The 24873-nt window shown below is 51.7% G+C and overlaps 1 protein-coding gene across 1 annotated transcript in view; it reads left to right on the top strand.

Annotated features, from left to right (window-relative positions):
* Positions 1–24873, top strand: part of SYNDIG1 (synapse differentiation inducing 1) — an 88858-nt gene that overhangs the window by 54779 nt on the left and 9206 nt on the right. Inside the window, exon 3 of the mRNA XM_047770191.1 lies at positions 6940–7077. Coding sequence (XP_047626147.1) covers positions 6940–7077 — 138 coding nt within the window. The remainder of the gene's footprint in view (positions 1–6939; positions 7078–24873) is intronic.

Genomic DNA, 24873 nt, shown 5'->3' with positions numbered 1-24873 from the left:
TAATAGGGTGCTAGATAGATAGTAGATGATAGATAAATAGGCAGATAGACAGATATAGATAAAAAGTAGATAGATGTTAGGTAGATAGATGATAAAGAGATGATAGATAAATAATAGATAATAGGTTGCTAGAGAGATAGGTAAGATAAATGATAGAGAGATAATAAGTTGATGTTAGATGATAGGTAATAGGGTGCTAGATAGATAATAGATGATAGATAAATAGGCAGATATACAGATGTAGATAAGTAGATAGATATTAGGTAGGTAGACAGATAGATGATAAATAGATAAATAATAGATGATAGATGATGGGGTGCTAGATAGACAAATAGAACAAACATCCTCAGCCCAATCCAGCCAGTTCACACCGACATCCCACGTTCCTCTGTAAGCTGCACTTTATCCCCTGCTGCGGAGGCCTCACACTTTGGTGACTGCTCGCCTTTGCGTGAGCTTTTAGGTCACTCCCAATGCTCTGCGGTCACATACAAGGCTGCGGGGCATAAGCGCGAGCACGTGCACCTTTCCGTCATTGAGGTGAGTCTTCAGGACGAATACCTAGAAGTGAGGTTACTGAGCCAAGAAATCAGCGCGCATTTAATTGTGTTAGACGTTGACAGATTTGCTTCTAAGGTTGCCCCAGTGTGCACCCCAACCAGCCTGTGTCCCCAGCCTGACCGTACAGCTGGTTGTGCTTTTCCGTCATGGATGGCTCGATAGGTGGAACATGGCATCTTGGTGTGGTTTTCGTTCTTCCTCTAAAGGAGGATAAATATCATTCCTGGACTGAGTGAGGCCAGCAGAGCAACCAGGCCACGAAATTTCAGAAGCCAGCTCTGCAGTCACGTGACTCTGAGAGTTAAATCCTAGTTCAAACCAATCCAAACCCATGGTGCCAAACTGCCTCGGACTTTCCATCTGCAAACAGTAGGGAACTTAGCGAATTACATGTTGAGTTACTCTGGCCAATGTAACCTAAAGGGATGGTTGTATGCGTAGCTCTTACGTACAGAAAATCACACGTGGAAACAATGCAGGTTTGAAGCAGGAATTCACATGTAGAAGCTGGGCCCACAGAGGACGATGACAAGGTGCTAGGGTGGGTCTCAGAGGTGACACCCACCCCTGTGGTTGGGCCTGGAAGGTTGTGTCTGTGTGTGTTTCCAGGTCGCTTGACCGATGTAGGACGAGCCCTGCTCCCCAGCAGTAGGATCTATGTGGGCCGCCTGGGGCCCCTGTTCCACACCAGGTCCCCCCACTCTGCAGCCCCGTGTGTGCACAGGAATCACTCCTGGCCCAGGGCCTTTACACCTGCTGCTCCCAGGTCCTTATTGAGAAGGGGCCTTTGGTGGAACCACAGTGTCTTAGACAAAATCAGAAGTCTAGTGGACAGCTCCAATTAGATCCACACTGTGAAAACAAACACATTTGAGTGAAAAAGTAACATAATTTCCAGCACAGACTGCAGCCCTGCTAGGCCCAGGTCAGTCTTAGCTGATTTGTGTAGTGTTATTTGACACTGGCTGTTCCGTCTTTGAAAACACAGGATGTATGTATTTACTCTTTGTGCCTTTTATTTGGAGATAGGCAGGGTTTGCCAACCTGGACACCCACATTCCTCTGTGGCCCCATTTTCTCAGCCCCCGGTGTTCACTGAGTGTGGGTCTTGCCCTGATCAAAGCGTTCAGGGTGTCTTACCCCCCAGCCCTGGAGCAGATGCTCTCAGCCACCCCCATCCCCAGGGAGATGCCCCTGGCCTCTGGGCCCTGAGTCTACCCTACTAAGTGCAAGAGTCCCTGCCTGCCCAGTGCTCGCTGTAGCTGCCACACAGCCCCAAGGTCCCGCAGGACCAGTCCTGGTGCCCACGGAGGCCCTGCCTCACTAACACCCCCTGTATGGTCTGTGTTCCTGCCATGGTGCCCTCCCCGCTTCCCCACCCGCATTTCCCAAGGTCTCCCCAGGAAAACACATGCATCCAGTCCTGACTCCAGATCTGCTTCTGGGAAACCTAACCTAAGATGGGTTTCCAGAGTGTTTGCAGGGTTTTTTCCCTGGACCCCCAAGCACTTCGGTCACCAGAAGGCCAAGTCTTAAAAAAAAAAAAAAAAGAAGGCCAAGTCTTAGACGGAGCGGTCACCCCAACCCATGCATTGGATTGGAAACCAACCGCAGCTGGTGAGGCAAGTGTTTGAATTAATGCAGGAAGGCAGAGTAACAGCCCTGGGTGTTACTGTCTCTTCACACCCACCCTCACAAGCAGACACACCAGGCTCCTCACCCAAATGAATCCCCAAGAATCTGGCTCCAACTGGCACCTGCGTCCAGAATGTTAAGGCCCTAAGGCCACAAGCATCCTTAGGCAGTAATCAGGCACTTCTCAGATAAGTGAGGAGTTTGCGCTTTGTCCGGGCACTGAGCATCGGCAGGTTCTCTCTTGATGCCTGCTCCGTGGAGGCACTGGTCTCCCAGGCTGTGCTGGGTCCCACCCTCACCCCGGGGCCTGTGCTGTGTTTGCTCTATGATGGTGGGTGCGGAGGGCAGCCCTGGGGTGTGTTCCCTGGGGGGCGTTTCCTGGGGGCTTTCCCTGGGGTCGCCCCCAGGAACCTGATTCCCCCCAAAAGGCCGATTGTTTTAAAAGGAAAACCAGGCTCCAAGTCTGTTGGTCATGGGAATCCAGAGGAGCTGAGTCTGAATCCCCCACTGCAGAAGAGGACACAAGCTGGGAAAGACAGCGACCCCAGAGCAGAGGCCACAGCAGGCAATCCAGCTGTGCGCATCAGCCACTCTCACCCTAGAATCAAATGGGGAGCTTCCAGGAGAGAAGGCGGGGAGGGGGTCAGGGGACCATGAGAGTGGCTCATGTGGGCGGCATGGCCTTGTTTCCCCAGACGGGCAACCAAGACTGGGAGCCGAGTCTGGGGAAGGAGAGGAGCCACGTGGTGGGGCTGACAGCAGCAATTCGCAGGTGCCCACAGCCACACCAAGAGAGTGCTCTCCCTCCCATGCCTCTGGGCAAATGCCAGGGCTTTGCTGCCCCATAGGCCCCCCTGCGGGCTACAGGCACCCGAGGATTCCTCGTGCATTCGGTACAAGGCACTTGTATACATACAAGGGCTGAAGGCACTTGCCATGTGAAGTCTGTGCTGTGCCCATGTGTGGGCACTGGCCGCCTGTGCCCACTAAGCCCTTGGCAGGTGGTAGGTTGGTGGAGGAACCATGTCAGGCGTCTTTGATTTGGGTGATTTAATTAACTCTGCTCTGGTTGGACATGGGCACTGTGGGAGGAGGTCTCTGGCCTTGGCCCTCAGGGGCCTGGTGGGTCTGATCTGGGAGCTCGGGGCTGTGTTGAGTTCTGATTCCGTTCTGCCAGCTGCTCCTTATGCCCCTGATGCAACCTCTGCAAGCCCATTTCAGGGGAGCCTGGTCTCAGGGGAACAGAGTCTTGGGGGAGCCTGGTCTCAGAGGATCCTCATTCAGTGGAGCTGCATCTGGGGAGAGCTGCTTATTGTAGAAAATACTAAAACCCAGAAATGCAAAAAAAAAACAAAACAACAACAACAACAACAAAACACTGATACACCCACCATCCAAAAGCATCTTAATATCTGACATTCTGGAAGAAACGTGAGTGATTCTATGCTCTGTGCTGGTTTTTACCTCTGTTCAGCCAGGTGTCTTTCCAGAGTAATAAATAAGCATTTCCATCATTGTTGTCCACGACCGTTTAGAATTCCACGGAGAGGCCTCTTGTGGTTTCACAGTTTTAAAGAGGTGCATTGGGGGTCCTTTGTGGGCTGTGCCCCAACAAGGTGACCCAATTCCAAGTCCATCCTGGCCCCCCCCCCACCTTGGGGCCATGTGGAGATGGTCCCCAGAATTGGCCAGCAGAGGGGGCCAGGGCATGAGGAGGCAGAAGGGCCGGGGGGTGCGTGAGGCCTTGAGAGATGCGGCCAGGCCCCGGCACCCCCTGCGCCCTGACCCTTGCAGTCGTGCTTCGGGGCTCATGTGCATCCCGCCTGGTACTGTGATTATCCTAGTAAGTCTTCCCGAGGAAGAAATCCCGGGAGTGGAAGAGCCAGCTCTCTGCGTGGAGGTCATGGGGCGCAGTGGACTGCAGGCTGGGGTGGGGGGATGAGGCAGCTGCCCCTTCCCTGCTCCACCCCCTCCAACCATGTGAATTGTAAACACCTTGTAGAGACTCTAATCTAATGTCCCATGAGGAGGATTCTAGAAACAGGCGCTGTGTGTGATGCCTGCCTTGGTGGTGCAGTTGGGTGTCTTCTCTGCCTGGTTCGTTGCTGTCTCTGCCACCCCTAGGCTACCCACTCATCTGGTGGCTGGATGCCCACAGCACATAGACCCACAGCTCTCCCTTGCCCTCATGGTAGGGAGAACAATGAGAACTGGGCTGGTTTTGTCTGTCCTATAAATTGTCTGAAGTTTTTTTTTTGCTTTTTAGGGCCACACCTGCAGCATATGGCGATTTGGAACTGCAGCTGCTGGCCTACGCCAGAGCGACAGCAACACAGGATCCAAGCTGTGTCTGTGACCTACGCCACAGCTCATGGCAACGCCAGATACTTAACCCACTGAGTGAGGCCAGGGATCGAACCCACAACCTCATGGTCTGTAGTTGGATTCGTTTCCACTGCACCACAACAGGAACTCCTGTGAATTCTTTTTAAATCTATGTTAATCAAAATTGACCATTTTGGTGCTAAGTGCTTGGCACTTGACAATTTACAGATGTGGTTCCTTTATGCTTCTAAGTGAAAACCTGTGAAGACCTGGGGGGCAATCCTTTGCCTCACGGCCGTGGTGGTATAAATTCAAAGCTGTTTCCAGACATGGGGGAGAGGGTGGCCCTGTATGCTCTGTGGCTGTACCTCACATCACACTACTCTTTGATTGGGGAACTTCCCACTGGCCACTCTGGCCACTGGCCTCCCTTTGGCATCATGAGACAGGCCAGTCAAGAAGCGGTCATCACAGAGTTCCCGTCATGGCTCAGTGGTTAACGAATCCGACTAGGAACCATGAGGTTGCAGGTTTGATCCCTGGCCTTGCTCAGTGGGTTAAGGATCCGGCATTGCTGTGAGCTGAGGTGTAGGTCACAGACGCAGCTCGGATCCCGTGTTGCTGTGGTATAGGCCAGTGGCTACAGCTCCGATTAGACCCCTAGCCTGGGAACCTCCATGTGCCACGGGTGTGGCCCTAGAAAAGACAAAAAAAAAGTGGTCATCAGAATCCCAGGGTTGGGGGTGCTGAGAAGACACCCCATCTTCGGTCAAGATCTGTGGCTAAACGTTGGTGTCCAGGCACAGCAGGCAGCACAGAGGACTGGAGTAGTAGCCGCTGACCATGTGTTCTGAGATTCAAGGAGACTAACCCTGGGCCCAGCCCTGTCTATGAAAGAGATGACAGTAGAAATAGCAACAGCGTTTCTATTTCCAGAGCTGAGAACCCAGCCAGGCCAGGTGTTTTAACTCAATAAATTAAAATAAAACCAAAAGCCCACAAAAGCCAAAAACCTGAACAAGTATCCACAGCGATAGTCACTCCTCTGGTTTGAGATTCCCCTGCCAGCCTGACCCACCAGCTCAGGCCTGTCCTGCAGCCCCACGCTCCGAGTCCCAGCCCTCAGGTCCTGTCCCCCACCACCAGCCATGACTGCGGGCCCCTCCCAGACCATGCCAGCACCCCAGAGAGGCTATGGGGTGGGGGGCACCTTGCTGCTCCAGCTCAGCCGGGGGCACTGGGGGCTGTGTTTCTGAGTGGACGCTGTGGGGCTGACAGGCTGTGTGTCCAGCTCCGCTCGGCCCCTCCTTCGCTCGATGGAAGGTTCTGGCTCCCTGCAGGCTGGGCCCAGATCCCACTAGCACGATGCTGTCCAGGGACTGCTCACTCTTGTCCCTGCCATTTGGGAACCGATGCTGCAGAGGAAAAGGACAAGAATTCACAGACCTGGCCCTGTGGAGGGGAAGGCTGCAGGCCCCGGGCTCCTGGGGGGTGGCCCTAGGGGACGTGACCACCCAGGGTGACCACCTGCCTGGCGGGAAGGAGCTGGACCTCGCTGAGAAGGGAGGCCTGGGAGCCCGGGACCTGTGGGGTGTGTACATGTGTGTGTCTGTGACTATGTGTGTATCTGTGTCTCTGTCTGGCTGTGTGTATATATCTGTGTCTGTGTGTGTCTGCATGTGTATCTGTGAGTGTATCTGTATATATCTGTGTGTTTGTGGCTGTGGGTATCTGGGTGTGTGAGTGTGTTTGTGTCTGCGGGTGTGTATCTGTGTATGTGTTCGCATGTGTGTCTGTGTTTCTGTATATGTGTGTATATTTGTGTTTATGCCTGTGTGTGTCTGCATATGTTTCCGTGTGTGTATGTGTGTGTTTGTGCCTGTGCGTATCTGTGTTTGGGCCTGTGTGGTATGTGTCTGTGTGTCTGTGTGTAGCTGCCGGAGGTGGGAGGCAGCCAGGTGTGTGGACCGTGTATTACCCGCTTCCATCCTAGAAACCGCCTAGCAGGAAGCTTCTAGTGCAGGCTGAGTAGAGGCCCTGATGGGCAGTTTTATGTGTGTTTGAATAACCAGGAGGGACACCCAGGCTTGAGACCAAACCCAGCAAGTCCTTACTTAGCTCAGAGTCTGAGGGAGGAAGGGTCTCAGGCGTCCCCTCCCCCACAGGGACCCCACCTGTCCTGAAACCAGCTGAAGTGTCAGAACACAGGACGGGCTCCACTTGCCACGTGTGCCCCGCCAGCCCTGACCTCTGATGGGTCACACCTGCAGCTGCTGCCCCACCTTCACCCCAGATCTGTGTCTGTGCATTACTGTCCCGCAGAACGGCCCAGAGCTCGTCCGTGCCTGTGGGGAGGGCTTGCCAGGCTGGCCCCCCGACCCCCACTAACCCTCGTTCTCCGTCCATCTCCCTGGGCAGAGTGACTACTCCAGCGACACGGAGAGCGAGGACAACTTCCTCACGATGCCCCCGCGGGACCATCTGGGCCTCAGCGTCTTCTCCATGCTCTGCTGCTTCTGGCCTCTGGGTATCGCGGCTTTCTACCTGTCCCACGAGGTAAGGTGTCTGTCCGTCCTGCACGCAGCTGGCTCACCCAGACTGTGGGGAGCGCTCATGGGAGGGGCCACCTTGGGTGGGGGTGCTCTCCCAAGGGGTTGGGAGCCTCTGAGCAGACACAGGAGTGGCCCGGTGCTGGGTGTGGACGTGGGACATACTGGGAATGAAGCCCAAGTGGGTTCTGTGTTCTTGGAGAAAGGCTCCCACATAGAATAAGTTCCAGTCTTACAGCACCTGTGTGCTCATCCCACACTTGTGTTCGCTGGAGGAGCCACTGGTCTGGCCCCAGCGCAGACCTGCCCCATCAGAGCTGCTGGCGTGGGGCCCAGAGCCTGCTGGGAATGAGCCCTCCCACAGTCCTGATGCTGTTGCAGTCTGAGCTGTTGCACACACATGATCTCCTGCAACGTCTGGGACAGGGCACTGCCATCATGGCACTTTGCGGCCCTGGGATCCCGGTCAGAGGGCAGTGGCATCTAGGGACCCCTGGCTATTGGAGGGCCTGGCCTGGAGCTACCTCTGGAGGAGGCAGCTGTTGGGACTCGGCGTGGAGGCCCAAGTGCAGCGTTCATCTACAACCTTATTTTACTCCAGCGCTAATCGTTTGACACAGCTCCCAGTGCAGGCGAGAGCTTCATACGCCAGTTACAGGAGGCGTTTGTGTGATTTTGGTGGACTCACCAAGGGACCAAGGCATGAACGATGGTGAGGATAGAAAGGAACCCAAATTTGCTGAGCGACAGCCGTGAGCTAGTTTGTGTGCCCATTTTATCTTATTTAATATTTGCAGTAAGTCTGAGAGGTAGGAATTGATGATTACCATTTTACGGATAAGAAAACTTAGGTTTCAGGGATTAAATAACTTACAGAAATCAGAGAGAGAGAGCCTGTATGGGTACCTGACACAAATATCGATGCTTCTAACCCTTAAAATCAAATTGCAGTCACTATGACTTTTTTCTGCAAACCAAATGGAAGCTCAATACTCGCTTCTAAATCCACTGGCCACCCCTACCCCCCAACCTTGGAGCATATTACAGTGAGGAACAGGAGCCTTCTAGATAGGATTTGGCACCCGTGGCAGGTGCGAGCTTGAGATGGGAGCCACAGAACCCCCACCCCGGGCCCTGGGTTTGGAGCCGGCGCCGGAGGCCTGAGGGCTCCTGTGCTGTGTCTGCCTTAGGCTCTTTGCATTTGAGCATCTATTATGTCTTGATTTCATTTCATTTCATAAAATGTTTCTTTCCTTTACTAACTGCACTATTACAACAATAATTAAATGAGAAAAGGGAATTAAGAGTCAGATTATGAATTTTATGAATAGCATTTCAAAGTATTCGTTACTATTTCCTAGAGGACTAATACTGTCTTCTGCCAAAGGGTTACTAGCAGCATCACCAGGAGCAGAAATCTCCATTTCTCTCTTTCCTCAATTATTTATACAGAGAATGTATTCCTGCTATAGCAGGATTATTATTATTATTATTTTTCCTTTTTTTTTTAGGGCTGCACCTGCGGCACATGAAGGTTCCCAGGCTAGGGGTCATGTCGGAGCTACAGATGCTGGCCTACACCACAGCCACAGCAACTCGGGATCCGAGCCATGTCTGCGACCTACACCACCACTCATGGCAACATTGGATCCTTAAGCCACTGAGCGAGGCCAGGGATCAAACCCACATCATCATGGATACCAGTCAGATTCATTTCCGCTGTGCCACAACGGGAACTCCCATCGGGAATATTTTTTAATTAGAAAACTGAAGGCTTGAATGAGGAACTGAGATTGTCTGTTGCTTGAATTTCCATCCCTTCTGGCGCTGATGGAAACCAGCACCGACTCTTTGCTCTGCGTGAGTGACCAGGTGCAATGGGACAGACAGCCCATCCCTGCTTCATTCCAACCCAGAGGAAGTTGCATCACAGTGTAACCAGATGAAGGGATGCACAGGGTTGGCACGTCTCTGGGCTCAATAGCTTCTGGCTGCATCTGTGTCTGATGACAAGACCTGCACCCACGGTCTGCACAGTCATTTCGTAATGATGAACCATGTGGCTTATAGATGTGCTGTCACCTAAGGGTATCCAGACAGAGATGGGAGTAGTCACCATGATTAAGATCAAATCAAGCCAGAGTTCCTGCCGTGGCTCAGTGGTTAATGAATCCGACTAGGAACCATGAGGTTGTAGGTTCGATCCCTGGCCTCGCTCAGTGGGTTAAGGATCTGGCGTTGCCGTGAGCTGTGTTGTAGGTCTCAGATGCGGCTCGGATCTGGCATTGCTGTGGCTCTGGCATAGACCAGCAGCAACAGCTCCTATTCGACCCCTAGCCTGGGAATGCCGTGGGTGCGGCCCTAGAAAAGACAAAAGACAAAAAAAAAAGATCAAATCAAGCCACCAAAGACTCTGGACCCACCCTATGCGGGGCTAAGGGTGCCAGCATGAACCCCCAGGTCCCTGGAGACAGGGCGCGCTCACGCCTTCCCACTGCCACAAGGACGGGGGCTGCTGCCAATCCTGCCTGAGGGCTCCTCTGTGGTGGAAACAGCAGAGACAGAGGTGACCTGAGGGGCCTGGGAGGGCAGGGCAGGGCCTGAGAGCCTTGAACCCAAACTAGAGTCGGTTTATTAACAGAGCGTTTTAAGCAGAGTAACAGCGGGAAGCAGGGCAGCATGAAAGGCGGTCAGAAGGCACCGCGTAGGAACTGTCTAAAACAGAGTCGACTCGGAGCAGAGAACCTCACCAGGAAGGAGGCAGACATGCATGTCAGCACTGGGGCCTCTGGGGGTTTCTGCTGACCCCCTTGGGGTTGCCCGAGACAGATGGAGGAAGACAGGCGGGTCCCCTCCCTCCGCCCTCCCCACAGTCAGGAGCTGTCACAGCAAACCCTTGACTGGCAGGTGCCTCAGGTGTTTTCGGAAGCTGTCACCTGTCACCTGTCCATCTTTCCAACCAGTCGACTCACCAGAGAAACCAGCATTTCCACGTTCTCCTCTCTAAACCTTGTCACAGAGAGATTTTTGAAATGTTCTTTTTTCCCAAAGTTGTGTGCTCAGAACAGGTGCATGACAAAAGCTGGACCCTTGTGTGACCCTCACACTGAACCGTATGGTCTGTAATCGTCCGCAGGTCTTGGAGTTCATGTTTTATGAACATGTTTTAGCATCCCCGTTTTTTTCCTCAAGATCAGTATTCTCAAATGTGCCCTGATTTATAGTAAGTTGAACACCAAGGGTGACTGGATCTGTGACCACTAGCAGATTCAGAATTAGTACCAGACCCAGCTTCATACTTGAGAGTCACGTGTGGCCATCTAAAGGCAGACATGATCTGGTTCGGCAGGGTAACTCAGTCCTAAAGCCGTGAACTCTGCTGGAGTCACAGAGAAGGACCTGGCAAAGCCCATCCCAGTCCCAGGAGAAGTGAAGCAGGGGCGGTGGGGCCACCTGGGGAGGAAGATGCCACCACAGGGCGGAGGGGGTAGGAAGGACTTGGACCAGGCCCACCTCGCCTCCCAAGGTTATGGTGAGGAAACAGCTGGGGATGCAAGAGCCCCGCCAGGCACAGGAATGGCCTTGGCTTTGCAGAAATACAGTGAAAAACAAGGCTAGATGGATGGCCCAATATATCAGATGGATATATTTTAACCTGTAGCAGGAAAACGTGTGACAGCTTGATGATCATGGAGTCATCACCCTCCCCTCCCCAAAGCCCCCTTCCCCCTCCCCGCTCTTCTCTCTTCCTCCCTCTCTCTCCACGTGTATATTTAAGATGGTGATTGTAGCTCTTAGAGCTTGTTTTGCCACTTCTGGATCTAAATAATTCTGTATAAATATTAATGATCCGGTGCAGCCAAGACAAATCAGATTTCTGATCTATTTTTCTTCCTCTGGAACGTATGCTGGAGTTGAGTCACTGATCTTAGCTGGTTTGGGTGGATAAATGAACAAATGCATTATGTCTGTTCTGTTCCCTGGAGTGTGCTGGATGGATTTTTTTTTTTTTTCAATTATAGGTTATGCGTTGTCTCAGTAATTAGTATCTTGATTTGGGGATTCTTTGTCTGGAGCAGAGAAGCCCACATGTTGATTGTCCAAGGGCAGAGCCCACGCAGTGCCTGGGTATCTAGGGCTAAAATCTCAGTGTGTGTTACAGTCTTCCCTCTGGCTTCATGCTTACCTCAAATTATATTTGCAAATGCCTGATCTTTTTGCTTTTGGGCGACGTGTCTAAAGCTCTGAGGACACAGGCTCTAGAAGCACGTTGTTCTTTTCTTTCGCATCTCTGCTGAGATGGAGGCTCTCTGTGCGGGTCCTACGACATCCTGAGAAGCAAATAGAAGGTGCAACACCAGGCCCTCCTGCTTCAGCGTGGTGGCCCATGGCATCCTTGGCGTGCCTCAGAATGCAGATTCCAGCCTGGCCAGGGTCTGGACACATGCAGCTGGGTGTGCCCTGGTCCATGACACCACCGCAGGCGTGTCTGGGTGCAGCCACAGGGACGGCCAGGCCACTGATCCCTCTCACTGTCCACAGCATGAAGGGAAGCACCACCCCACAGGCAGGACAGCACCTCCTGTGTCTGGACTCCCAGCAGAAGGTACAAATTCAGGATCAGCTGTGATTAGTCACTGGTCGATGAGTACATCATAGATTGTCATGGGAATGGAGCTGTTTTTGGTGCATGACTGACATTCTGATGTGACATCAGTGGAATGTAGTCTCTCACTGACAGAGAGCCCTCTCCGGGCTACCTCACCCATGGGGCCAGCTGCAGGTGGGCGTTAAAGGTACTGATAACGATACACTTGAACCTCTGCCACAGAGCCTGGTGCAGCAAGAGGACAGGACCAGGCTCAGGACTCCAGTGCGGGCTGCTCTCGGTGGGGCCCCACTTTTCCTGCTTCCTTGAGGAGCTTAGACATTTTCTGACTCTTGAGGGTTGCATGAATTCCAGAGGTAGAGCTAGAAGATGCTGAATCTAGAGCTGGAAAAATTACCTTGAGCACAGTATGTGCTGTGACCTGCAGAGCATGTGTAATGCTCCTCATTCTTATTGTACCGTCTGTCCTTTCAGATGGGGATTCTTTATGCCTAACCTTTAATTTTATTTAAATTACATATAAATAGGAAGGAGTCCTTGAAACACCACTGCAGTGCGTGCTCATACAGATCTGCTCTACACCCCTGACTGCGTTGCAGCGATGTCCACGCACACACATGGTCAGGGTCAAAGGAGCCTCATGCTCAGCATGAGCTTATCAGGAACTCTGGGGCCGGCTGCCTCACAAGTAATTCCGATGTAAATGATGAAGCCATGAGTTCTTGGATGGCATGACTGCAGATTGTTTAGGGATCTAGGAAACAGCAAGATATGTGGACTGAGAGGTGTCTTAGAACTGACCCTGTGCTGGGGGACAGCAAAATGCAGGTGGCAAATTTGGCCTGGACCCTACCCATCCTCCACCCCCCATCCTGGCACAGCCCTGATGCCCAAGGAAGCTATATTGTTTGGGACCACACTGGCCCATCTCAGTCCCTCTCGAACAGAATCACCCCTGGAGATCCAGGCACTGCCACCCCATCCAAACTGAGTAAGGCGTTCAAAGCCAGCCTGAACCCCAAAGCTGTGCCATCACCCCCTTCTGCTATTACTCCATGTGCCCTCCAAGACCACCTGCCTCCATCCCAGGCCCATAGTGCCCACCACCATCAGACCAGTCTCTGGTGGTCTCTTCTTGGTCACCAAGAGCCACAGGAGCTTCAGGGCTGTCTGGGAGGGTTTCCATGCCAGGAATCTAAACACAACGGAGACGGCAGGTCCACCTTAAGATGGCAGGTCCCTAGAGCTCAATTCTGAGTGATTCTGTGCATTCCTGAGATGATTCTGAACAATTCTGCCAAGTCTTTAGAGGTATATAAAGTGCATTGTGTTCCTCTGGAAATGACATGTGGAGTCTGAAAACCAAAATGGATGAAAATCTTCCTCCAGAGCCATCTGTGTCCATGGAAGGATCCTGGGCAGGCTAGTCAAGGGCCCTGGGAAAGTGTTCGTGCAGCGAGGCACAGGGGGAGGGCTGATGAGCCAGACCTGGGCCAGGTTCCCACGCAGCAGGGAGCCCGAGTCACGCTCGCCCACCAAGGACGCTCAGAGTCAGGCAGCCTGATTGCTTTGGCCCTTAAGCTAGTTTTTAGGTAATTGGCGGGGTATCTGGCAGGGACCGCTCACAGCGTGGCTTGATTTATGATGCATGAGCGTCAAATCAGGAAAGCCGGGCAGGGGAGTTCAGCAGCCGCGCTGGAGTCTGAAGGAGGCCTCTCCCTGCGGGGGCTGCCCATCTGCTCAGGACATGTGGGGTGCGCTTCCCAAAGCTGTGCCTGGCTTCCTGGGGAGGCCGGTCCCTTGCAGCAGGAGGCAAGGACGCGCCCTCTGTATCCTTGCCTCTGGGGTGCATCTGTGTGGACCCTGCAGTTGCAGCAGATGCAGGAGCTGGTGGCTCAGTGCTTTGGGCAAAGGGCTGCTTCTGCCGTGGGCTGGCCCTCCAGGCACAATTCTGGGGAAGCATCTGGAATCTGTTCCCACGTGTGGACCTGGAGATGCTCAGGGTGTTCTGGGCACCAACAGAGGGTGCTCTTTTCCAATGATGGAACCGGTGTTGGCTCACGTTCAAGGCTCCAATAGCACAGCCGCCAGGGCCTCCGCCCCACCCACTGCCCCTTGGTCCACCGGGCCCTCTGGGCTGAGTCCTCCTGTTCTCCGCTGCAAGGCTCATCCTCACCACTCCTCCCTCAGCCCCTTCATTGGTCTCCTGGGCTCAGAACCTCTTGTCTGAGGCTTTAGCTGTTTCAGCTCAGGAACCTGTTCCCAGCAGCGTCTCCCCTTTGAATACAGGCCCTCAGGCCCTGCGGGCAGATGGGCCCGTGCAGGTCCCCAGCTCGCAGGACTCTGTGGCTCTCGTTTGGTCTGCCAGAGCCCAGAGCCCCTCCGGTCCAGACTCGAGTCTCTGCCCCTCACTGCCCCACGACCCACCCCTACAGCAGGCCCCCCACACTGCCTCGCTGGGCCCTCCCTTGGCCCGCCTGACCCTCGGTCCCCCTGGGGGAGTTCTGCGACCCTGATACTTAACATTGGGGCCTTTGGAAAACGCTCCAGGCATTTCTGGCTGTTTCCTTCTGTGGCGCCCACTGCACACGTGCAAGGACTGGCTCTGGGTTCAGGGGAGGACCCTGTAATTTGGGAGTTATGAGCTAAATGCAGGGATGCAGGAGCCCTGTCCTGCAATCACAGGTCCACATGAGGGCACTTGCTTTTCCATATTCTTGGCATCTGTGCTGACAGCCGAGTGACCACCTGATGACAATAACAAGGACATGTTGCCCCAAGGACATTGCACCCGCTCATCTATCAAGCTCTGTACACACCTGAGTGGCCAAAGGCAGATGCATTCTACTCACCTCCATTCTTGGCATAAGAGCCTTTCATGAGAAAGGCCAATTCTGTCTGAAAATTCCTCGTTGCTTCTGTCCCCCCGCCCCGGGACCAGGGAGGCCGGAGTGACTGGGCTCATTTCACCAGAGGGCAGTCCTTCCTCAGCAGACAGGAGCATCGCCTCCAGCTGGGCCTTAGGGAGAGGCTGCCCTGACTTAGGACAGAATACAGTCGCTTAATGTTAGGCGAGCCCCCAACACCCTGCTGCTCTAGTGCAGAAAATTGTGGCCCCTGGCAGATCCGCCTGCTGCCCTTGTCCCCCAAGCAGGAGCGCGAGCAGAAGGGATGTCCCGGGCCCCACGCAGGCACTGGACAAGCAGTAAAACCGAAGCATAGCCTGGGCAGCAGGACATTAAAGTGGTCTTGGCACAACCTTTGACTAACCCGCAAGGCAATCAATTTCATTTCCCAGAAACTTAACGGAATTCAAAAGCCAAAAGGAAGGCTTAAAGCAGAATCAACCTGAGGTATATTTCTAAATATATCTAAACTCAGAGCTCTTCCCCCTCAGCTCCAGGCGTAGAATTATAATAATCATTTGTTATCATCAAAGAGCGTGACTTAAGGGCTTCAGCTCCTGTGGTCTGTGGTCTCCTGAGCTTGGGGCAGGGGGCTGCCTCGCTTTCCAGCCTGGCAGTGTCACCAGAGGATGAGGTGCTCATGTAAAAGAGTCCAGTAAACACACTTTGGTTGGAGTGAAAACGGAAACAGAGAAGCAGGTCCAGGAACAGGGGCTGGCGAAACCTCCAACCCTGCAAAGAGCCCCTCTGAGGGCAGCTAACAAAAGTTCCTGAGCTGAGACCCTGCAGTGATCAGGGCAGCAGAATCACTGAGACTTCGGGAAGCAACTAGGAAATAACCAGCCCTCCGCGGTCCTTCTCAAAAGTGCTCGGGGAGTAAATAAGACAGAAAGACGGTTTCAGTACCAACTGACAAGCTGTTGTCAAGGAGGAGCCCTGCTTCATTCATTTAAGTTCTCAGAATAGAGTTAGAGTTTTTCTTACACGTAGATTCATGTAACCCAGCAGGCATGTCAGGGAAAGAAGTAAACAGAAGGTAACAATACCTTAGAGTGTGAGGTGTCCGGGAAAGTCCTAGGAAGTATGGGTGCTCAGACGTTTCCATGGCAACGTTATTGCTTCTGAGGGCGGCTGTTCCCTAGAAGGTAGTGGGTTACTTGGGGAGGAGTTCTTCCAAGCCTCCCTTAATAAACAAAAGCTAATAGTCAAAATTAGCAGTTTGTACACATTTATCAAACTCTTAATGGCATTAGTGTCTCAAGTAGGTGAGGTGCTTCCTTACTAGTATTTTAATATCCCTTTAATCGGCTGCACAGCTCTGTCCATCCTGACCAGGATGCTCCCGACACCCCAATGCCAAGGGACAGGAATGGGAGAGGGGGACATCTCTGTGGGGGACAGAGCACCGGGAATCCTGCTATGCCCACCTCTCCTGCTCCGGGACATGCTGAGTGGCTTCTCCCCCGCAGGCGGCCTCTCCTCATAGGCAGCTTTGCCTGGAACACAGGGCACAGGGTACAGTCACCCCCACACTGTCCCTAAAATAAGCATTAGCTTTCACCCACTTTCACCCCTACCTCCTGCTCTCCCGAGTCCTAAACACCCTTCTTTTGGCTCAGGGACCATGAACACACGGATTGTCCTCCAGAGGGCAGGGCCCAACCCCTACAAGGTCAGGCTGACCCTCTGGAAATGATGAGTGGGAATGAGTGACTTTCATCAACTTCTGACTGAAATTTGGCATTTCTCCCAATTGTGAACATGGGCCACAGCTCCAGGGGAAGGCGTTTGCCTCAGGGAGCCAGGGGGTGGTCCTGGGGAGATGGGAGGGGTGATCCTGCGAGACCCTGAGGGGTGGCCTAGGGGTGGTCCTGCATCGTCTCTTCAGATCAGAATTCAGCCTTGCTGGCCCCAAGGGCTCAGCTGCTGTCCTTCTCTCTCTTGAGTCATTTCTGACCCACAAATTATGCCCCTACCAGCCTGTTACTCTGCCATCCCACAAAGCCTGGAGGAGAAAAAGACATCATCCCAACAGTGCATTCATTACCTTCATATCTTACTCTCATCTCTGGAAACTGGAAAAAGGATGCCCTTTGTGAAAATGTCCTTCCCCGCCGTGCATAATGCTAATGTCCTCCATGTAATAAAGCTAATGGGAGGTTTTACAGTCGGAAAATAGCTGCAGTGACCTTTCTTCTTTCGGGAGGAGTCTCTTCTTTCCTTCTCGCTTCCTTCCCTCCTCCTTTGCCTTTCTATCCTTTGCACGTGCCCTACAGCCAAGTGAGCAGGCATCTTCCAGCATCAGCAGCAACGACTCACCCATAAAAGAAGAGCAGAGAGAAAGTTCAAGGACCCAAGATGCCTCCCAGCCTCCCTTCTCTGCCTGCGCTCCGAGCTCCCATCCACAGACCATCTCCCGGGAGCTGCTCTTTACGTAACATAAACAGAGCCAGGCATGTGCAGGTGTGCCCACAGACATGCATGCACACGTGCACCCACAACTGAAGGACCCTACCCACACACTGTCCTTATTTTAATGTTTGTACATCAGATACATAGCGGATTGTCACTGTGTAATAGAATAGCCCTCACCTGCTGCCGTGGAGCATTGGCTTCTCAGGCTGCAGAGTTCCAGGGATCAAAGCGAAGTCGCCTCCTAGCCCATGAGCAGGACACGCTTTGCTCTGACCCCCGTACAAGGTGACCCAGCCTCATTTTCTTGTCTAAGCTCCCAGAATGTCGTTCGCAGTTGGGAGCTCCCAGGTGGAGGAAGCAGGAACCTAGACCTGCGTTCACACCCCACAGGGGCCAAGGAAGGTCAAGGTCTGCACGTGCCGAAGTCGAGGCCCTGAGGTTGAAGTGGGGACTCGTCAGAAGGGCACCTGTGATAAAAGCTATGAACCCTGAGCCCCCCGAGAAACACCCTCGGGCTTTGACCGAAGGGAAAGCCGGCCACCTCAGGAGGCTTCTGCGATTTCCTCAAACTCAGCCATCTCCAGGGAAGTCCTATACACACCACACCTGCTCCCGGGTTTCTGATAAACCTCTGTCTCCGATGTAGGATGCTGATCCAGATATTTCTGCAGAGCAAACCACCCTGCACCTGGTGACATGAAATGACCTTTTCATCCTGCTCATGGACTCAGGTTGGGGTCTGGGAGGCACCATGAGGACCACCTGTCTCTGCCTCTCAATGTCCGGGTGACCTGAAGCTGGAACACTCGTGGCATCTTCACACCCTGTCTGGTAACGGATGCTGGCGGTAGGCTGGGACTTTACCCTGAGTCCACAAGAGCACCAGTATGGCCTTCGCACATGGGCCGATTTGGGCTTCCCCACAGCATTGACGGCTCTGTTCCCAAAGCGAGTGAAGACCGTGAAACCTTGTTCTGACCCAACCCCCAAAGCCACGCAGCTTCATTTCCATCACACTCTGCCGGCCGAGATCCTTGTAAATGTCCACCCAGACTCACAGGGGGGACATAGAGGTCAAGGCTCTAGGAGAGTAGAAGGGACAGCAGCCACTGTGAGGAACGTAGAATCTGTCACAGCTGCATTTACAGGGACCAAAGAAAAGTCTACACACAGCGTTTTCATGTCATTAGGTTTATAGGAAAAGGAATAATGACAAAACAACCTTCTTTCCTAAATGCCATATTCAGAAAGAGGGTGTCAAATTTATAAAAGCTCTGAGACCTAAAAGGCCTTGTAGTGTATGAGGCAGTGGCATTAGTATAGTGAAAAGGAAAGGGTATTTTTACTCCAAATGCCCACTGGCACACATGGCAGTGATGATGAAGATGTTGCCTAGTGAAGACAGAGGGCTTGAGAACCTTCAATTAGCAAAGCAAACAGCTCAATGACAGCACTAAATATTTCAAACGGTTTTTAAAATAAGCTAAGTTAACGTATGTCTTCAAATATCTATGGCCTTATGCTATGTGTGTGAACAGCAGAGGCACAGAAACCATTTCCGCAAAAGAGGCCCGCCATAAAGTGTCTGATAATTTCCAACATGCGTCTCATTTGTTATTCTAACAGCAGAGTGCTGAGAAAGCCTATCATATTTACTTTTGCACTTAAGTCAGTAATTTATTGCATCATAAGTGCCTCGTGCTTCAAAGGCTTGAGCTTGGCTGAGCACACAGCTAACACCAGTTTGGCACCCTTGTGCTGTTAAGTGGCTATTTATAAGATGTATCCTCTCTGGGAGATCCCTTCGTGGCTCAGTGGTTAACAAATCCGACAAGTATCTGTGAGGATGCGGGTTAGATCCCTGGCCTTGCTCAGTGGGTTAAGGATCCAGTGTTGCCATGAGCTATGGTGTAAGTCACAGACATGGCTCGGATCCCAAGTTGCTGTGGCTGTGGTGTAGGCCAGCAGCTACTGCTCCGATTCAACCCCTAGCCTGGGAACCTCCATATGCCTCAGGTGCGGCCCCCAAAAGACAAAAATTGCATCCTCTCAGATTTGCCGTAATACTGCATTTCTAAGTCAGAACCCTGCTTATGCCTATTTTTAAATAACTCTTTTGTGATTTGGTTTCGAACCCCTTTGTTGGTTCTGCTGGAAGGGCATTACTTCCTCTGTAGTCCCATCGCATGGAGGGTGGCCTCTGGCAGACTTTGGATGCAGGGGAGCAACTGTGCCCTGGAGGAGGAACAGAGACCATGGAGTTCACAGCTCGTTGGCTCCCCAGGCCCGCTGCGCACTCCAGTTAGGAGACTCAGAAGCTTGGGGCATCTCCCACTCCACATCCTCCACTATGTGAGTCTAAGCCTCCAGTACATACCCGTGGGTGTGAGCTGGGGAGATGAGACATACACTCTGCTTGAGGAGCAGGGCCCAGTGAAGCCCCAAAGCTAAGCGGGAAGACAAAAATAAGGACATTAGAAGGCATCAGGGTTTTGGTACCTGAAGCTACAACAAACATCAAACATGCTCCACTTCTGGCCAGATTAACATCAACTCTTTCACTAAAGGCCTATTTACTTTCATTCACATCTACTGCCCTAGAAAGACGTCTTTCAACAAAATATTGCCAGGCACGCCCAAAGTCTAGAAAAGTCTGAAGAGACCAAGCAATCATTCGAACCAAACTTGATTATGACTAAGATGTTGGAATTATCAAACAGAGAATTTAAAACACTGTCAAATACATTAAAGGCTCTAAAGGAAAAGGGAGACAACATGCAGGAATAGCTGGGTGACATCAACAGAGAGATAAATACTATAAAGAGAAATGCTAGAAGTAAACAGCAGTAATAGAAATGAAGAGTATTTTGTTGGTAAACTTGACATAGCCAAGGAAAGAATCATTGAACCTGAAGATGGGCCAAAATAAATTAACCAAACTGACACACAAATTGAAAAAAAGAATAGGCATTCCCATCGTGGCACAGCGGAAACGAATCTGACTAGGAATCATGAGGTTGGGGGTTCGATCCCTGGCCTCGCTCAATGGGTTAAGGATCTGGTGTTGCCCTGAGCTGTGGTGTAGGTTGCAGACACGGCTCAGATATGGCATGGCTATGGCTGTGGCCGGCAGCTGTGGCTCCGATTGGACCCCTAGCCTGGGAACCTCCATATGCCATGGGTGCGGCCCTAAAAATGCAAAAGACAAAAAAAAAAAAAAAGAGAGAGAGAGAGAGAGAATAGAACATCCCAGAGCTATGTACTTTGGGACCATAGGAAATGGTGTAACGTGTAATTGGAATATCAGAAGAAGAAGAAATAGTTGAAGGAATAATAGCCAAGAGTTTTCCAATATTAGTGACAGACACAAAATCACTGTTCCAAGAAGCAGAGATCAGGAAGCAGAATTAAAAACCAAAAATAAATAACAACCAGAACAAAGCCTAGATGTATTATATTTAAACTGTAGGACACTGAAAACAAAGAAAAAATTTTGAAAATTCCTCAAAGGAGGAAAAAAACACCTTAACCAAAAGAGAAACAAGGATAAAAATTGTGGCAGACGTCTCATCAGAAACTACACAAGTAAGAAGGCAGTTGAACACAATCTTGAAAGTGTTGAAAGAATAGAACAAACAAGAACCTGCCAATCAGGGTGTATAACCAAGGAGGAGAATATCCCTCAAAAGTCAAGAATAAATAAGGATGATCTCAAACAAACAACTGGGGGAATTTACTTCCAGCAGACCTGAGGCTTAGAAAAATATGCAAGTTCTTCGGGCAGCAGGAAAATGATACGGGTCAGAAAACTGGATCTACATTGAGTTAAAAAAGAAGAGCAGCAAAAAAATAATAATAATAAATAAAAGTGAAATATAATCTTTTATTTTTCTTAGTCTTAATTTATCTAAAAGATTGCTGTCTTTTAGATACAAAGAAAATTGTGTTTATCATATCACTTAATCTGGAATTTATACTTCAGTTAACATAATCTAAGATCATTCATTTATTAACTTTCTCTGAAATTGTTACAGTTCGTTTGTTTTATTTTTCTGGTAGCTATAGCAAGAATAGTAACACCGCACTGGGTGATTGGGGAATATGTAAAAGTGAAAAGGGAGGGAAGTGTTGAAGGCTGAGAAGAAGGATTCGGGAATATTCTAGCACAAGGTACCTACGCTGTGGTGCTACATGCAAGTAGACGTAGCAACTGAGAAGTATATTTTCAAAGGAGGTATGAACAAAAAGGCAAGAGAGGAGATAAAATGGAATCCCACAAAAATGCTCAGTTAAAACCAGAGAAGGCTGAAAAGAATGATAAAAAAGAAATGACACATGCAACGCTATACAAAGATGGTAGATATTACTCCAGTTATATCAGTGATCATTTATACGTCAGTGGTCTAAACACAACAATCAAAAACACAGAGATTACCGGAGTGGCTTTTGAAAAAAATGAGACCCACCTATATGCTGTCTACAGATAAACTATATACTGTGTGGCCACAAAAGGAAAAAAAAAGAAAAGGAGAAAGATCTAAAATCCTTAATCTAAGCAGCCGCCTTAAGAAACTAGAGAAATAAGAGTAAAGCAAACAGAATAAATGGAATAGTTTCAAATTAGGGAAGAAACCAATTAACAGTGAAAATAGAGAAACAGTGGAGGAGTTCCCGTTGTGGCGCAGTGGAAACAAACCTGACTAGTATCCATGAGGACACGGGTTCAATCCCTGGCCTCAATCAGTGGGTTAAGGATCCGACATCATGAGATGTGGTGTAGGTCATAGACGCGGCTTGGATCCCATGTTGCTGTGGCAGTGGTGTAGGCTGGCAGCTGCAGCTCTGATTCGATTTCTAGCCTGGGAACTTCCATATGCCACTGGTGCAACCCTAAAAAGCAAAGGAAGGAAGGAGGGAGGGAAGGGGCGGGAAGGAAGGAAGGAAAACAGTAGAGAAAATCCACAAAATCAAAAGTCAGTTCTTTGAAAAGATTTGAAAATTAAACATCAATAAAATTCAAAAAGGTCAATAAAATTAACCTCTAGCCAAGCTAACCAATAAAGAGAGAGAGAGAAACTACCTGTACCTGGAAAGAAAGGACCATCATTGCTGATGCTCTGGATGTCAAGAGGGGAGTGAGGGAACCTGCAGAGTGACGAGTTCTCTGCCCGCAGAGTCAGCGCCTCAGATGAGATGGACCCACTAGCACAAGGAGCCTGGCTCCCCTGAGCTGCCGTCTCTCTGTGCCAACGATCATGGTTCTCTCCTTGGCTGCATGTTGGAATCACCTGGAAACCCTGAATAGCTGCTGATCCCCAGGCCCCTTCCTAGGCATCGTTATGTGATGGGGTGGGGTCTGCACAGGCCCAGGCACTCAGGGGTCCCCCCGTTCTGAAGTCCTTTGAGCAAACGGTATCTCCCTGCTCTCGTGAAGCCTTGCCCTTGGTGGCTCTTTCAGCAATTAAAAGCGTGACGTCTCCCCGTCGCAGTGCGTGGAGCTGGCATAGGTTTTTTTCCTCCATCCTTAGAAGTAGAAAACCAGGAGTTCCCGTTGTGGCTCAGCAGGTTAAGAATACGACTCATATCCATGAGGATGCTGGTTCGACCCCTGGCCTCACTCAGTGGGTTAAGGATCCGGCATTGCCGTGAGCTGTGGGGTAGATCGCAGATGTGGTTCGGATCTGGTGGTGTTATGGCTGTGGTGTGAGCTGGCAGCTGCAGCTCCAATTCACCCTCTAGCCTGGGAACTTCCATAAACCACTGGTAATGTTTTTAAAAAAGAAAAGAAATGGAAAACCATCCACTCTCTACAGCAAGATGCTTTGCTCCCAAAGTGGTGGCAGCGGTGGTGGGGGGGCAGGAGGGAGGGGTGCTTTGTAAACCTGCTGGGTGCATGGGGGAGGAGCCTAAGGAAGGGCCTCAGGTCTGCAGGCTGCCCTGGGGCAGCACCCTTTTGGACAGTGTCAATGCTGTAGAGAGTGGAGCATCTCCGCACTGGTGCAGAGATGCTGGGGCCGCGTGCAGAGGCAGGGATAAGAGGCAGAAGGATGGCGCTCAGCTACAGTGTATCTTCAGATCTTTTATTCCTGTCATGGGTGTGCAGCGTGGATGCTAAGCTGTCTTCCATCGTTTGTACCTGTGGCACTCAGGTGGGAGGGGAGCAGTCCCTGCTGGGCACGGGGAGCTGAGCAAGGCCAGCAGACGCCAGCTCCCAGGGGCAGTGACGCATCCTCCTTGGGGGGCTCTGTCCCAGGCGCGTGTGACCATGGGGGCTGTCAGTGGGGGTCACCTCCTCAAGGCCATCTGTTTTCAGCAGAGGGAAGGGAAGGTGTCCACGTGAAGGGTGCATTCAGTGCCCTCAGAGCCCAGGAGACTCGTGGACCTGCTTAAGGAAAGGCCTTGGAAATGCACAGCGCTTTCCTCCAAGTGCTGGTGTATGGGTCCCCAGGTTCCAGAGCTTTCAGATGGTCTTCCCCAACCAAAGGGGTACACAGGGTGCTCAGCAGGGATGGGAAGCCTGGGCATGGCCAGGTTTGCCATCCCCAGGGGGGCATGCCAGTACCCGCCCTCATTCTGCCTGATGCACCCCTGTGTGGCCCTGGCCCCCGTCGGAAGTTGAATCTGAGTGACAGCCAGGCTCAGATCAGCAGGCTTCAAGCCCCTAGAGCCTGGGCAGGAGGACCCAGGTCATCCCCAGGGACTCTCAGATCTGGTCCCTAAAGGACAATGCCGTGGGCACCCTGAAAGACTGGCTGCTGCCCCACACGTGGTGCTCACATGGTGGGAAAGCACCTGAGATGGGTGGAGGGCCCAGCGGGTGACAGTGACTGCCCAAGGCCCCATGACAGAGACCTTGCTCCGTGTGCCCCGCCTGCTCATCCCAGGACAGCCAAAGACATCACGGCTTTTCAAAGAGGGATGGCACCTTTGCAACAACAAATTACCCAAGAGAGACAGAGGCAGGAGGAAGAGGGGAGGAGATCACCGTCACTCGCCCGGCTCTGCAGAGTCCTTGCTGGGCACACAGGCCACGGAGTGGGTTCCCCTGTTGGCCAGGCTGTGCATCAGGCCCTCGCAGGCACTTACAAAGCCCTGAAGCCCCAAACTGAATGTTGTTTACAAAGCCCAGCGCAGTTCCAGCAAAGAGAAGCGAATGTAACGTGTTTTGCAAAACCACTTCGAAGCCCCATTTCCAGGGAAGGAAGAACAGACAGCTTCCAGGAGCTGACACGGTCAAGTTGCTGCATCCCCGCCGTCCACACCATCCACACTGTCCACGCCAGAACCTGCTGAGCCGTCAGGACGTCCACCGTCAGGGCTGCGAAGCCTCCCAGAGACGGAAGTTGACCCCCCAGACCAGACCCACGAGAACAGCTGCCCAGACACCTCTTGGACCCCATTGCACTCCCCTGGCAGTGAGAACACTATAGAAACAGTGACACAGAGACCACATAAAGAACAGAATCTCTCAGTCATGAAGACAGAGACCCTGCAGTTCACGCACAGGAAGGTACAGGAAGGACCATTGTGTGATCATCTGTCCTCAGGGGGCACATGTGAAAATCAGTGGGTTCAAGGCACCCACAGCCACAGCCCATGTGGGAGATGGCCAAGTCCACGGGCTGGGGCCCTCACGGCTCCTGGGAGCAGCAATTGAGTGACATTTTCTAATAAATTTCAACATCCTTCTCCCTATTTCACACCCAGACATCTGCCCAAGGGAAAGGAACCCACGTGGCCACAGAGAAACGTCTACAAGCTCATTCACAGATGAGTCATTTGTCACAGCCCCAAAGAAAACAGCCCAGGGGAGCCGGCAAACAGCCAGAGTGAATCTCGGCGCTCCGGCAGGTGGAGGGTGGTTTATCAGGCA

Source organism: Phacochoerus africanus, chromosome 3 (genome assembly GCF_016906955.1).
Source record: "Phacochoerus africanus isolate WHEZ1 chromosome 3, ROS_Pafr_v1, whole genome shotgun sequence".
Lineage (NCBI taxonomy): Eukaryota > Metazoa > Chordata > Mammalia > Artiodactyla > Suidae > Phacochoerus > Phacochoerus africanus.
Note: the sequence above shows the minus strand (reverse complement) of the source record. Positions and strands in the feature narration are given on the sequence as shown.